General features: G+C 44.9%; 1 protein-coding gene across 6 annotated transcripts in view; it reads left to right on the top strand.

The window, feature by feature from the left end:
- MED13L (mediator complex subunit 13L) overlaps positions 1-8,919 on the top strand; it is a 395,342-nt gene extending 386,423 nt beyond the window's left edge. For all 6 annotated transcript variants that reach the window (XM_021008008.2, XM_078154351.1, XM_021008010.2 and 3 more), the window contains 4 exons: positions 1,023-1,177; positions 5,169-5,330; positions 6,473-6,585; positions 7,304-8,919. In XM_021008008.2, the coding sequence (XP_020863667.1) occupies positions 1,023-1,177; positions 5,169-5,330; positions 6,473-6,585; positions 7,304-7,436 (563 nt within the window). In that variant the 3' untranslated portion in view covers positions 7,437-8,919. The remainder of the gene's footprint in view (positions 1-1,022; positions 1,178-5,168; positions 5,331-6,472; positions 6,586-7,303) is intronic.
- Positions 8,920-15,886: the final 6,967 nt, after the last annotated feature.

Below are 15,886 nucleotides of genomic sequence, written 5' to 3'. Positions count from 1 at the left end.
CACATGCCTGGCACTTAGTAGGTACTCTGTAAATGCTCATTCCCTTCCCCCTCTCCTCACACATCTCTCTGCTTTTGCACTGGCTGTCCCCTGCTCCTGGAATGCTCTTCCGCCTCTTGGAATCCCATCTCCTACAGGAAGCCTCCCCCCACCCCCAACCCCCAACCCTGGCATCTTCTTTCCTGAAATTGCTCGTCCTGTGCCTGTGGGCTTTTACGTGCCTGTCATCACCCCTGACAGACTGGATGCTCCTTGAGGACAGGGACAATTTTGGTTTTGTTCCCTCAGGGCCTGGCATGGTGCTTGGCACATGGTGGGTGCTCAATGCCCAAGGGACAATTGTTTGTTTTTCCTTTATGACCACATGGTTTGATAGGCCCAAGCTTGTCGGACCAGAGGTGGAAGAGGGGATGTTTGGCCTAGCCTAGGAACAATACCAGCTTTCCATGTTGGTACCCAGATTTGCAGAATCGACTTATTAATTTTCCATAATGTTTTCAATTAACCTGCATGCTTGCAGCCTGATCAAATAGAGCATGTTGTAATTTTACTCAAGTTGCTGTCTTTATTCCATAAATACCAAATAATGCCGAGCGTTTGCACTTTAGAGTTTGCATGTTAATGTATTTCAGTGGTTTATTTGGCAGATTGCTGAGAGCAGCCATTAGCCAATTATTATGCAGGTTAATTCCCTCGGATGCAAATCCCTTTGGTGTCTGTTTCCAGCATGCTGTTCTGACATGAAAACCTCTTTATTTGGTTAAGAATGGGTTTTAACCAAGGGTTGTTTTTCATCTCCTGATTCAGACTGTGCTCTGCATTAGGCTTTCAATGGAGACTAAAGGCTGAAAGACAGTGTTCTGGTCCTAGGCAGTCTTCACTCCATAGACCAAAGCTGGAAAATGGGCACACGTATGTGCCAATGAGCAGCAGAGTCACACATGGAAACAAGCACATAACACAGTGTTTATTCCCTTCTAAAATGAGACGTTTTTTAATCTTTTTTTTTTGTCCTTTTTCAGATGATATGTTCGATCTTCCATTCCCAGATGATATGGACAATGACATTAGGATTTTAATCACAGGGAACCTCCATTCCTCTCCAAACTCCTCCCCGGTTCCTTCCCCAGGCTCTCCTTCTGGAATTGGAGTGGGCTCGCATTTCCAGCACAGTCGGGTAAGGCAGGTTTAGGCAACACTGACTCTTTGTCTTGTGTGGGTGCCATCTCTTAAGTGGGCATCTTGTTGAATCTGTCTGCTTTGGGTGCAGGAGAAGGAGAGGTGGGAAGGGACTTGCCTTTACTCCATTTTGAAAAGAGGACAGTGGAAATTGGAATAAATATATTTTTTGCAAATGATGAAGCTTTATGTCAGAAAGTCATTCTCTCTGCAGGTGCTGGAGTTTTATGCAAATATTATTGACTTAACAAAAATGAAGCTTTGGGCACATGCTGTTTACAAGTTATTTTTACCCAGAGTGGCTTTCAAGAAGCTAGTTCCAGCATCACTGCTTATTTAAGATGTAAATTAATTTTGTTAATTCAAGAAAGAATTGTTGATTGTTGCATTCATTTGAAGGAAGTTTGGCAGGGTTCTCTTCTCCACTCAGAACTTTGAAGTGATGCAAAAGGCGGCTGGCTGCTTTCATTTATTTGTGCCTGTCATAATCTCTCCTATTACCAACATGCAGAAATAACCGAATGCTTTGTTTGTGAGCAGGCCTAAAGGAGGCCTCTTGAGACTCAGAGTCTCATGTTAATGAGAAGTATTCCAGGCCGTGCTTGACGTAGAGCAGAAATTGGAAGGTGGGCATTGCTTCACCTTTAACTGCACTAGGGACATGGAGGCCGTGAAAGGATGTCACTCATAGAATTCCCACCTCCATGAGCTCCACTGCAGGTTTTCAGGATGATGGGCCATGCCTCCTCATTGCACTCTCTCTTCTTTTGTCTTAAATATTTTAAGATTGAAGGGGCTAAGAAAGTGAGCAGCAGGCGTGTGGAGCGTCCAAACTGAACTCGGACGTTCCTTCAGCTTCACTTCGAGGGCTTTGATTTCGGGCAGTTGAATTCTATTCCCCAGCACTAATTTCGCTGACGAACATTTTAAAGAAAAAAAGGGCCCTGGCCTCACCAGCCCCCAGAGCAGGTGTCATTGTTTGCACGTGGCTCCTCTTGCCTTTGGGCCTGGGGCCTCCACAGGCCTCTCTCCTCCCTGGACAGGCACTGCCGGGACCCAGTGCTCCTGAGGCTCTGGTGTTCCCATGGACCTGACGAAGACGGAGTGCCTCGGGACACAGATCCACATTGTCCGTGAGCCAGCTCAGTGTCAGTAATAGTAATAATAGCGTTTCTATAGCTGTTGCAGGTTTACAAACCACTTTACAATCATTATCTCTTTTGACACTCACAACAACCCTGAGAGGTAGATGCTCTTATTATCCCCTTTTTACAAGTGGGGAAACTGAGTAGACAGTGGGGAAGTGACTTGCCCGGTCTGAGGCTGAATTTGAACTCCAGGCAGGTTATTTCTGCCTTATTTTGAAGGCCTCAAGTTAGAGTTAGGGAACAAAAAGATGGGAGACACTAATTTCCATAATGGAAAAATCCATCCAAGTCTCTCACCAGACTCCAAGAAATGATGTTTATCACAAGAGGGATGCCTGCAGGTCTTTTCCGGGGGAACCTGCTTTAGTAATTCAGTGTAATCATTAACAAGGGGTGTGGTCATTGAGGTATAATTTTACTTCCTAAAAGCCAGCAGTGTGTGCTCATTCCGGCTTGGATCAGACCTTTTCTTCTGCATGTCCTTTAATGGATTGCTACGGTTTACCAACAAGAGCCCCTGCTGTACTGAAACTGTCCTGAAACACCGGCAGCCAGGTCAGCCGGGCCACCCCCAACCTATCCACTTCAGGACTTGTTGAACCCTCTTTGATGCTGAGTTAAGAGATTATAGCAGGAAAAAGCCTTTTTAAGTGTGTGAAAGTTTCATAGCTTAACTAGTTTGAAAGTAGGCAGAATTAATGTAATGATGTCAGGTTTTACTCCTAAACCAGGTGTTTTTAACCTTTCTCTATATGTGTACTGAACCTCTTTGGCAGTTTGTCTGTCCAAGCCTGTGGACCATTTCTCAGAGTCATGTTTTTTTAAATGCATAAAAGTAAAATACATGGAGTTACAAAAGAAAACAATTAGACTGGAATACAATTATAAAAAAAATTGAACAAGTTTGCAGGCTTCCTGAAATCGATCTGTGCTGTGCCTCCAAGTCTGTGGCTCTCAGGTTCTGAGCTTTGGTCCCTAAGCCGAAGGCAAGGGAAGGAGGTAAAGCAAGGGGGCCCAGCTTTTTCCCAGCCCTTCAGTCTTTCCAAGAGAGACAAAAGGCTACGAGGTTGGGGAGAATAACTCAGGAAAAGCCTGCTGTTCAGTGGTGCTCTCAGGGCCAGCCACCGGGGCAGGAACCACCGGTAGCAGGGCATGGCTTCCCCACTGCACAGAGCCCAGGATCACTTTCACCAATGCCCCGGTTCATGCTAGAAGTGAGCTTAAAGAGGAGCACAGAGCAGAGGCGGGTGAGAAAGAGCTGCTTGCTGCTCCTTGGGGCTGGGCCATTTGGACTTTAACGGTTTTGTTTGTTTTGGTTTTGCTAGGCAGTGGGGTTAAGTGACTTGCCCAGGGTCACACAGCTAGTAAGTGTTATGTGTACGAGGCCAGATTTGAATTCAGGTCCTCCTGACTCCAGGGCTGGTACTGTATCCACTACGCTGCCTAGCTGCCCCATGCCATTTGGATTTTAAAAAATAAACTCATGACTTGTTTTTGGCCTTACCATTTTGAAGGGTATCCTCCAAGGAATTATAAAATACAAGTGTCTTGGTTTGTATTTCACTACAGCAACAGTCCCATTATGGCCTTTTCTACCAGCTCCATTTGCTAATTTTCGGAGACAGTGTGAACATTTACCCAGGAAAGTTACAGTTAGCTTACCTGATTACAATCTATTACAGAGGAGACCTTTTCAGTGAGACTAGTCCCTCTGTAATAGTAATGATGATGATGATAATTACTAGCATCTCTATGGTGCTTTAAGGTTTTCTAAGCAATTTATCTATTATCTCATTTTATCTTCACAACACTCTTGTGAGTTAAATGCTATCATCATTCCTATTTTACAATTGAGGAAACTGAGGCACACAGCTAGTAAGCGCGTGTGGCAGAATCCTAATACAGGTTGTCCAGACTCCAGGCCTCGCGCTTTATCCATGGAGCCACACCTAGTGTCCTTTGGACAAGAAACAGTTCTGTTCTATAGCTAGACAGTTCTGTATAGGAACCCATGTGTTATATACTCAAGAAATTACACATTTTGTGTCACTGGACATAACAAGGGGTTGGAATGAGTGTGTGTGTGCACGTCTCAGAGGATTCTCTTATCTCTACTATAAGAACAATGGCTCCAGGGCTTCCCCTGCTGTCAGTAAGGCCTCTGAGGGCACTGTGTATAATGAAGAACAGCAGGTAAGGTGGATAGTTAGTAGGTATGGTCACAATTTCTTCATTTGTTTTATTTTTGAAGGAAGAACATATATGACATTTTTAATGTCTTAATGGCTCATAAGAAGGAGCCAATAAATGAAGCAATTTCCAAAAGATAGCACTTAGCAGAGATTTGGTGGCAGATTTCCCATCATCAGGCATCAGTAATCTTAAGGAGAAGGGCAGCTTGGGGTAGCAGACAGAGAGCCAGCCTCCACATCTAGACACCACAGATGCAAGCCTGCCTCTGACCCAGTGACTGGGTGACAGTGGGCAAAGTGGCTCAGTCACCAGTGCTCCACGCAGTCCTCTGACTGGTCCAGAGGGGCAAAAGGCATTGCTTTACCAGAGAGCAGACTCCACCTGAGACCAAATTACAAAACCCCTTGGCCATGAACTGATGTCCTTGGGACTCGGGGTTAGTGGCTTGGTGCTCTCTGAGTGAGGCCATGGTGGGTTCAGCCGCACGTACGGGGAAGTTGGAAACTCAACTGTTTGCTCTTCTCTGTCATCTGGTGTCCTGCCAGAAGGGCAGTGAATGGGCTCAGTACAATAAGCATGCAGCAAAAAGGCTTTCGAGACAGACTGACCTCCCCCACTGGCTCTGCTCCTGTGTTTTGTCTCCCTCAGAGCCAGGGTGAGCGCCTTCTTTCCCGAGAAGCCCCTGAGGAGCTGAAGCAGCAGCCCCTCGCTCTGGGCTATTTCGTGTCAACGGCCAAAGCTGAGAATCTTCCCCAGTGGTTCTGGTCCTCGTGTCCACAGGCCCAAAACCAGTGCCCTCTCTTCCTAAAGGTGGGTCTGTCCTCAAAATTCAGATGGGTTGGGCTGATGGGTGCCTCAGGGGTTCAGTTTCCTAGCTAGGCTCTCAGGAGCCAGCTCGCTCTCCCTCTGGCAGTCAGGCTATCTCTACTCTCCCAGCATTGGAAAACGCTGTCTTGGTAGCATGAATCACCTCTGAGTGTCCCCCACCACTTTGCTTAGTTCAGACTTACCAGGGAGTTCTCTATTTATGGACAGTTCTCTCCCCACCCACACCAGAGATTGGATCTTCACTGTGGGTGAGGCACCAGAGCTGGAGTCAGCTCTTGGTCATTCCCAGGCCGGTGCTCCAGCACCCCTCCAAGGCCTGAGTTCCTGAACGTCCCTCGGGTCGCACGCATCTGCCGAGGATTGCTCCGGCTCAGACTGGCCTCCTGCCATCCGAGGCATGATGCAGCCCGGTGCCCCCAGGAAGGAGCAGCCCGTGAGTGATCCCCTCGGGCGTGAGTCCCGGGAAGCATTTTGGTGCTTCGCTGTGTGTGATGCCGAGGCCTCCAGACGAGGTAGTTGACTAGCTAGACTTTTCACAAGAAGATTCCCAAGAGTGGAAGTGGAAGCCTTGGATCGGAGGGCAGGAGCAATGGGAGCTGTGGTGGGTTCCCATAGCAAGGCAACTGAAGATTGTTCCTTAAGCCTACCTAGTAATCTCCTCCCACGTGCAGGTTCCTGAAGCACATCGGTTCAGGTCCTCCGACCCAGATCGTCCTTTCCCTGTCTGCCTTCCCTTCCCTGGCCGGTCACGTCACTGCCCGTGCCTCCATCTCTTCACACACCTCAGCCCTCCTCCAGGCTGGCGCACCCAGCTCCTCATCAATACTGCCCACCTCCAGTCCACAGACACCCCCCACCCCCACTCAGGAATAGCCAGGCCCCCCATGTTCTCTGGGATGATCTCACGCAAACTGAAAGTCCTTCCCGTTCCAAACAGTTTCCCAGCCCATGGAGTGCACGGGGCCCTTGAAAGTGCCGCGCTGTAGCTCCTTCACTGGCGCTCTTTTCTCACCGATCTTGTGTTTACTCATTTGCATCAAGACGTCGTGTACCAAGTCACCAAAAGAGCTGCCACAGCCTCCCCCAGTCCCTTTGACCCCTCCCTCTTCCTTGTCATCTCCCAGGCCTCCCTGCACCACCACATCTCTGTAGCTCAGATGGACGAACTTCTCCCCGCCAGGAACTCCCAGCGCGTGCCACATCCTCTGGACTCCAAAACCACATCGGACGTCCTGAGGTAACAGGCATTCTGGGGCATGCGGGGTGGGGGCCCCGGGCTGCACTCCCCTGACTCACTTGGGTCTGGGGTGTCCCAGCCCATCTTGAAGCTCTATGATTACTTGGAAGGAGGGAGAGCTTAGCGAAGGCAAGGGGCTCAGCGCCGAGGGGTGCAGAGCCCAGCCACAAGGCAGATGCATGGCTGCCATTTTTATTTGTAGGAGGTGAGTGTCTGTTGGCCTCTGAAACTTCGCTTTATTGTCCACAAGCAGGCTGCCATGACTGCTGAGGATGGACTTAATCCAGCCTGATACAAAGAACCAAATGGCACTCTGGAGATGAGCTTGAAATTAAAATTACAATTTAAAAAAGCTTTATGTACAAGTAAATTTGTGTATATTCCAAAGGAGATTAGGCACATTGTAATTCACATTTCTCCTTTGACATAACAGGTAGATTCCTTCCACCATCCTCTCCAGACCCCCCAGAAAAGAATGAATCATTTCTGCCTATTGTTCCCAGAAAGCAGCTTTTTTTCCCCCTGATGTCAGCCAAGAGTCCCGTAGCTCGGATGCTGGGTGTTGGGTGAAGCCTTCCCCAACCCTAGTTCCTTTAGTTCCTTTGGCCTTAAGCCTCTAGAAGTGACTGATGTGCAGTGGGAGCCTCCAAGAAAGCAGAATTGAAGGGGCGGGGCTCAGGACCCTCGGGTGGCCCCTCACCGTGTGCTTCCTCAACAGGTTCGTTCTGGAGCAGTACAACGCGCTGTCCTGGCTCACGTGCAATCCCGCCACCCAGGACCGCACCTCCTGCCTTCCCGTCCACTTTGTGGTGCTCACTCAGTTGTACAACGCCATCATGAGCATACTTTAATTTGAAAAGCACTTGCTCCTTTCTGGCTCGGACCTCCCTCTCTTCCCTCAAAACCTCAACCCAAGAAATGAACTACACTCTGCAAAGGGCCCATACTCCTTTCTCCTGAGCAGCCTCCAAGCCTGTGTTGGGCTTCACTTTTCCAAGAGGCCCACATCGGTTCTGCAGCCTTCACCTGGGTCTGAGGGGCACGGTGATGTTTCTCCCAAGGACTTGCGGGCTTCCAGGCACGGGGACATTCAGCCAATGTTAATGTCACGGATAGCCTGGGCCCACTGGCCCATCAACAGGAAGCTTTGTGTTTTGTGTGTCTTTTTTTTTTTAAGGAGGCAAACATGGAGAGTGTGGTGTCCTTTTCCCCAGAGGACTGACCCTGTTTTAAGTCTCTGTTTAAAAATAAGGGTCTAAGGCCCCTAAGGATTGGTATGGGTGGCCTGTACGGTGGGGCTTTATGAAACAAGAACAAGCCTGAGTACATTATTAAATAAAAAGAGAGAGGGAGATTCTGCCGCCTTACTAGGTATGAGTGCTTTGGTCGATTGCCCTGTCTGTGTAGATGGGAATGGTCTGGCACATGTTAACTTTGTTTATTTATTTTAAATCATATTGTTGTCTTTGTTTTTGTTTTTAAATTAGTGAGGACCAGGCACTCTAGATGAAACCCAATCAGGAGCCCCCATAGGATTATTTGTCTACACACCTGTCTATCTTCCGACCTAAAAACAAATCCAGGCTGGTTATGTCTGCAAAGAAACTCATTCAGAGCCATGCGGCAGGTTTGGCCAGGAAGCCCACTGAGTTCAGAGTGGCCCGGGTTGAGTCGTGGCCCGGGTTGAATCCAAGGTAACAGGCGGGCAACTCAGATTCAGGGCTGTGGCGGCGAGCTTGCCCAGGCCCCCCGTTTCCAGAGGGGGGATTGAGTGCCCTCTCCAAGCAGCGATGCTCAGAAAGCTCTGGTGAAAACTAGACCTCGCATGAGAGCAGAAGCATTTCCCAGAGAGTGTTTGCTCTCCAAATCATGTATGAAATATGGTGGATTATTTCTGGACCATAGGAATATTATTTCAAAGAAATAATAGAACTTGTCATTAAATTAGTACTTGAAGTGGAACCACTGTGGTGGAGCTTTGTTTAGTAAAGTGATTTGCCTTTTTGAAATGTTAAGAATGGCTGTAATGGAAGCAGTTTCTCACACCTTCATTCCGGGCTCTCCGAGTCACAGGGGACTCGTCCTGTGGCTGCTGTGGGCGTTTGTCACTGAGGGGCAGGGGCACAGGCACGGAATGTCAGGGCACTGGATCGTCAGGCAGGGAGAGCTAGGGGTCTGTGGAAAGAATCATGCAAATTTTAAAAGTTCTTCCAAAATACTTTCATGTTCTGGTTAACAAAAAGAAGTGTAATAATTACTATGATTTTTTAAAAGTATTTTTCTTGAAATAATCTAATGTTTAAAAACAAATTATATTAAAGGGAAAAAAAAGTCTGTTGTGTGGTGGGAATGTGAAAGCAGAGAAGGAACCGTGTAAATGGATGATTTTGTTCTCTGAACCACCCTGGGGCGGCGGGGGTGGGGGGAGGGAGGGGGGCATCTCAGCAATGTATAGGTTAAAAAATCTGATATATCAAACCATTTGTATCTAATGTGTACAGTGTAAAATTGACTTTAAAAATATTGCAGTGCTATTTTTTCTTAATCAGAAAGGAAAATTCTCAAGGCCTTTTGAAGCGCATAAAAATATGAAGATTGTAAACTTGTATAAAAATTTAACTTGGTGAAAAGACAAATTGTAAAGTAGACATTTGTAATCTTTTACCACTTTGGGGTTGTTTTTTCCCAGAATTCATCTGAATTTTTTTTTAATGGGCTGTTTTTATGCAGGGGCTTTTTTTCCCTAGAAACCCAGTTCTAAGCAAAAAGGAAAAAAAAAACCCACAAAAAAAATTATTAAAAAAAAAGACAGCAAAGGGTAGTTTTCATCTGGTGTCGTTTTTATTTAAGTTTTTTAAGTTAAGAAAAGCTGGTGACATATTTATACGTTTTTGTGCAAAATAAATGAATGGCAATAGATTTTAAAAAATATTATGTACTTCTGTGTGAAAGTCTGTATAATATTTCCCTTAAATATGCATTATTTTACTTGTGAGTTTTTTACTGAATTAATCTGAAATGTATAAGCCCTGGATTTGCTACAGAGTGAAGAAGTTATTTTATTTTTTTTTTAATTTCTAATTTTGAAGATCATGCAGAAATCAGAACTCTTACTGTGGTTTGAGCTGAGGGGCGAGGGGGGGTGGATTGTCCCGCATGCGTGTATGTATATTTCAGAACCTTTTTTAAATGTAAAAGCTGTACATTTCTGGGAAGTTCTGAATTTTTGTCTTTTTTTTTCCTTCAAGCATTTTGCAGTGAGCTTCTTTTATATATAGCAGACAATTTGAAAGGATACAAAAATATGTGAAGTTCATTTAAAAAAACTACAGTATATCGCTGGTACAATACACTAAAAAGACTTTGATAAAAAGAAACAATAATAAAAGGCCTCCATTTTAAATGTCATTCATATATACCTTGTGGATGAGAGCTATATACTTTTACACACTTTTTTAGATGAATAAATTATTGAATTACTGAAACTTTGAGCAATGCACCTTTTTTTTCTTCTCTAAATCACCCAGGGCAAGTCATGGAGAGGTTCAGAAAAAAGTCTGGGCTTGGTTTCTATGCCTTGAAACATAGACTCCAGCAGTCTAGCTCCTCCACAGGATGACTTCTGTGATCATCCAAAGGCTTCATTCTTAGAGGCTCAGAGACCTCTGGGCCCGTCATGCCCAATGCCGCCCTCTGCAGAGAGGATGCTGAAGCCCAGGGAGGTTGGGTGACTTGATCAGGACACACAGGCATCCGAGGTCAGAATCATAGCTCCCCAGAGCCAGCAGCCTTTTCTACTTATCCCTAGCAATTTCTAGAGGTTAAAGTTGCTATTCTGATTCTAAGAGAAGGAGGAGATGGGTTCTAGTGTCAACCCGGGTGACCTAAGCCAGGACATTTTACCTCTAAATAGAGGGATGAGGAGTGGAAGAAAATGACTCCTAAGAGAAGTCTCCTAGCTTAAAAATTCTATGGTGTCATCACAGTCCTGGCGGTGAGGAGTGTGGCTTTTCAATATCCTAGAACAAAACTAGACTTTCTTTGTGGAAGTAAGCCATTTCAGGGACCTTTTTTTTTTTCTCAATCTCTCCGTTTCTCAAAAATAACAACAGTATCTCCCTTCTAACCCCCCAAACTTACCAGCTTTCTCTGTCTTGGCACCCAATTCACTTCCATTGAGATCCTTTGGATCACTAGGCTAAATAAAGCCAACTCCGTGACTCCCTCAGATCTAAAAACAGTGGCATCAAGTCACCTCTTCCACCACTGCCCCCTCCCCCCACTATATATATAAAGAAAAGCATTTCTGCATCAGCTGCTTAGTCCCTAGGATTTGTAGGGAATCTTCTCACCAATTTAGGTAGCAGCCCACCCCTGATTTCTTAATAGTCAATCTTCACAAGTTACCATGGCTGGGGGAAAAAAAAAAAGGCCATCTCCAAGTATCTTTCCACCTGTAGGTTGAGTGGCCAAGACTGCAAAGACACACATTATTTCAAGTCTGAACTCAAGCATCCTAGCTTCCTAGCACCTGGTGAGTCTGGCTTCCAGCTAGCATGGCTTTCAAGAGCCCCAGGGTCATCTCCACACCATGAGGAATCTAACGGGCGATCTGTACTATGAGAAACAGAAGTGTTTGAACTCACCAATGCATTACTGATAGGGGCTATTGGTGGGAGCCAGAGACAGCTTGAGGGGATGGTTAACCATCCTGGCACCGCTGGTGATGGCCTCATGTTGAGGCTGTCTTCACTGTCTGTCCACAGAAAATGGCTCCGCCCCATGTCTTCTGTGCTGTCCTTCAGGTGAACCTCCCAATCATCTAGGTTGACGTTGTGTAACTATACAGTTTCCATTAATTAGAACACCACATCCCCACCCCACCTGTAGCAGCTGGTACTCAGACAACTCCGCAATAACCTTATTTATATCAGGCAAGCTATTTCACAGTATGCTAAGGATGGTTAGAAGTCAGAGAAGGGCAGGATGATCTTTGTTCAAATCCTGGATCAGCCAGGATTTATTTCTTATCTATTTATCTAATCTAGGCACGACCTTGGACAAATCTGGTCACACGGTTTTTTATCTGTAAAAAATGAGTGGATTATACCAGATTACCAGAAGCCTGGTAGTAGGATTTAGTATCAAGAAGACCTGAACTCAAATCCTGGTTGTGTGACCCTGGGCAAGTCACTTAACCTCTGTCTGCTTCAGTATCCTCATCTGTAAATTAGGGTTAATATTGGCCCCTACCTTCACATTTATAAAGCACTTGGTAAACCGTAAAACACTACCAATACTAGCTACTACTATTATGACCTCTAAATTTCCTTCCAGTTCCAAATCTAATACCCTACAGTTGCAGAGGCATCTCTGCCCTCCATAGTTATGTGCTTTGTACAAATGAGTTCTTACTATGCCATGGTGTTTTCATTTAGGGCAGATTAATGATTGGATGTATATCTAATGCCTTGCAAATTTGGTACAGATAAGTGGCCTTTGTATACCTGTAACCTTCAATCTCAGGATGCCTACCTGTCCCTGATCCCAAATAACACCCCTCCTACCCATTTGCCTTCCGTAAATTCCTCTTTTTATGTTCTTATGTCAACCTCCTTCCTTTCATTAACAATAACCACTCAACAGGCATGTCACAGGAAGAAGGTCCCTGGCATTGTGGATCACAGATGTAATCCAGGCCTTACTAGAAACGGTGTTTGAAGGGTTTTCTTTTAGCTACATTCACAATGTCAAGGAAATCTCCTGTACCTATTGCCAGAACGTAGGCTATAAATCCCAAGGAATCTTTGCTGCTAATGCCCAAGACTTAAACAAATTGAAAAGCAGGGAAAATTGCCATTTTTTTTCTTTCACTATGATCCCGGAGCCCATCAAGACGTAATTTCCATTTATCAAAATGTTATCTCCATGTTAAATGATTCTCTTCTTCATCTCCCTTTTAATACAGGTCATTCTAGCAGTAATTATTCCATGTCATTAATACTAATGAAATGCCATCAGGGTTGTCACATTGGATTTAGTAACATAAAATGGTAATGGCATTTGGAGACACCTTGGGCACCTGTTGCTTCATGTAGCTTAAGGCTGGATTTATCAGTGTTCCTGACAACGAACAAGCCTGAGGTAGGCTCAGAGGGTCCTCTCAAATCTTCTGTTGGTTATTTTTAACAGCCCAGGTCTAATCCCACAAAGATTTTTGACATTTCTGCTTCTGGCTGGAACTCACGTGAAGGAACAAGGAAGAAATCTCCCCTCCCCCCAAAAAAATGGAGGAGAAAAATTGATTTGCAAGAAATGGAGAGCAGTACCACCTTTTGTGGTGGGGGTGGAGAAACGCAAATAACTGAAGTCAGCTACTTTAATAAACCTCAACTAGCTCATTCAGAGTCCAAACATCTATTAAGACTGGTTAGGAATTAGAAAATGTAAATACAAGAAGACATATGCCAACATCTTCACACACCAAGATCTACCCTAGATGACCAATATTCTAACAAGAATTTCCCATTTCCAGTCAGACACATCCCGTTAAACTACCTTTCAACAAAGTAGGTCAGTCTTCTGAGAAATTTCATGCCTTTGTCATTATCTTGGGATTTTCACCTCTGAAAACCAGTACCTCTCTGTTTCACTCATTCCATCTAAGGACATAGACCTCTCCAGACATTTCTCATGACTGGTTACCACATCTAGGGTAAACTGCTCTCCATACCTGGCTTGCAAGCACTTCCAGGAGAGGACATTTTCCTAATTTATTTTAATTTAATTTATCATGTATTTTATTTATTTCAATTTAACTCAAATTTATTTTAATGACTCAAAGCAGCCTATAGATATTTTGATAGTGGAAATAGTATTGGCCTTGGAGGGAAGAAATCCAGGTTCTCCTGCCTGCTCTGGGCCTCAGCATCCTCATCTATAAAATGGCCCATCCCAGATCAAATATAGAATAATAAACAATAGAATTTTGGAATTAGAAGGAGCCTGAGAGGATCATAGAATTATAGAGCTAGAGGTACAAGGGAACTCAAAGGCCACCCAGTTCAAATCTTGCATCATATAGTGGCCAAGGAGGTTCTTGGCCAGGCAGTGTGCTGTGGATACAAAGGCAAAGATTAACCCCTACTCTCAAGGAGCTAATGAGGGAGATAACATGCAAACAGCTGTATGTGATCAAGCTGTACGTGGAATAATTTGGAAATAATCGACAGAGTAAGCACGATCAGGTGGGATTTAGGCCAGCCTATGTCTGAACAGAAGCTCCCTCAATAAAAGCCCTGAGGATAAAGAGATGGAGATCTGATCTCTCTCTCCAAGGAGTTTACAAATAAGGTATCGTAGGTAAGGTACATAGTAAGGGCTGCTGTTCAGTCATTTTTCAGTAATGTCCAACTTTCCATGACTCCAGTTGGGGTTTTCTTGGCAGATACTGGAGTGGTTTGCCATTTCCTTCTCTAGCTCATTTGACAGATGGGGAAACTGAGGCAAATAGGGTAAAGTGACTTGCTCAGGGTCACATAGCTAGTAAGTGTCTGAGGCCAGATTTGAATTCAGGAAGAGGTCCCTTCCAGCTCTGGATCTATGACCTTATGATTCTATAAACTTCTTTATAATTTTTTTTATTGATTTTTCATATTCTGATTGTTATTTTTGTTTTTTTATCTGACCTACACTTTCATCTCAGCTCCCAGCGACTCCACTCCCTACCACTCCAACTTAAAGTCTTAAGAGTTGCCTGGATCACTGAGAGCCCTGGATCACACAACCAGTATGTGTCCAAAGCAGAAATTATACCTAGTTCTTCTTCACATTGAGGCCAGCTCTCAGCTCTACAGTGATCATGCAAATGGCAGCTGGGTTCCCCTAGTGGAATGGCCCAACACCGATGGATTTATGATGAGACAAGAGGAGGACGGGGAGATAGGTCTCATCTCCCGTCCCAATAGAAGGGATTTGGTTGCAATTCAACTGCAGCACCTTCAACACTCCTCCATTGGCCTCCCACATCTGCCCTGGGTTCAGGCCCTTATGTTAAAACTGAACCTGATTGAGGCACCTGACATCCCTATACCTAATGCCTACCGTCCTCAGCTAGTGACTGTCACAACTTCACTACAGGAGTCCTGTAGCTCAGGACCATGACTGGTAAGACCACACACACACACACACACAGACACACACATTGGGTTTTGGTGAAAAAAGAATGAGCAAGCATGAATGGGTTATAATTACGTTATCTTTCTCTTCAAACCCTCCCTTCAGGGTGCCATCAAGGGTACCACTATCCTTCCAGTCTCCCGGATACTCAACCCCCTCATTATCCTTGACTCCTTACTCAACTGAAACTTTTCTCTTTAAAGTTACTAATGAGCTCTTAATGCAAAATATCATGGCCATCTTTCAATGCTCATTTTTCTTGACCTCTGTAATATTTGACACTGTGGACCACTTTCTCCTCCTACCTTCTCCTTTCAGGGGTATTTCTTGGTACTCCTTTCCAAATCATGCTCTCTAACTTTGGGTGTACCCCTGGGCCCTTTTCTCTCTGTACACTCTCTCACTAGGTGATTTTGTCAGCCCCTGTGGCTTTAATTACCATTTCTAAGCAGGCCTATCTATTCAGGCCTAATCTCTCTTCTGAACTCCAGACCCACATCACCAAATGCCTGTATTTTCAAACTTGATGTCCAGAAGACATATGCAAACTCAACATGTCTAAAGCAAAACTCATTATCTCCCTCTCCCCCCTAAAAAGCTCAACCTTCTTCTGAATCCTCATTTTCTATTAAAGCCACCACCATTATTTCTATTCACCCAGGTTCATGATCCCCTGGGCATTATCCTTAATGCTTCACATCGCCTCATACCATAAATCCAATCAACTGCCAGATTTTGTCATTTCTACCTCTACAACGTCTCTCATATTTGCCTTCTCTGTACTCACACAAACACTGTCTTAGTTGAGACACTCATCATTTTTCACCTACATTAATGCAACAGCTTACTAATTGGTTCCCCTACTTCAAGTCTTACCCAGTCCTGTCCATTCTCTTCATAGCTGCTGAAATAATTTTCCTACAGTGAAGATCTGACCATGTTACTCCTGCCCCACTTGCTAAATGCCAGTGGCTCCCTACTCATTCGGGTAAAAATTTATTTCATTTTTACCTCATCTATTGATTTCCATCCATTCATCCATTCATCCATCCATCCATCCTCTCTCTCTCCCTCTCTCTCTCTCTCTCTCTCTCTCTCTCTCTCTCTCTCTCTCTCTCTCTCT

This window comes from Phascolarctos cinereus, unplaced genomic scaffold, assembly GCF_003287225.1.
Source record: "Phascolarctos cinereus isolate Bilbo 61053 unplaced genomic scaffold, phaCin_HiC Scaffold_4;HRSCAF=312, whole genome shotgun sequence".
NCBI classification, from domain to species: Eukaryota; Metazoa; Chordata; class Mammalia; order Diprotodontia; family Phascolarctidae; genus Phascolarctos; species Phascolarctos cinereus.
The sequence above is the reverse complement of the archived record's forward strand: the minus strand, read 5'-3'. Positions and strand labels throughout refer to the sequence as shown.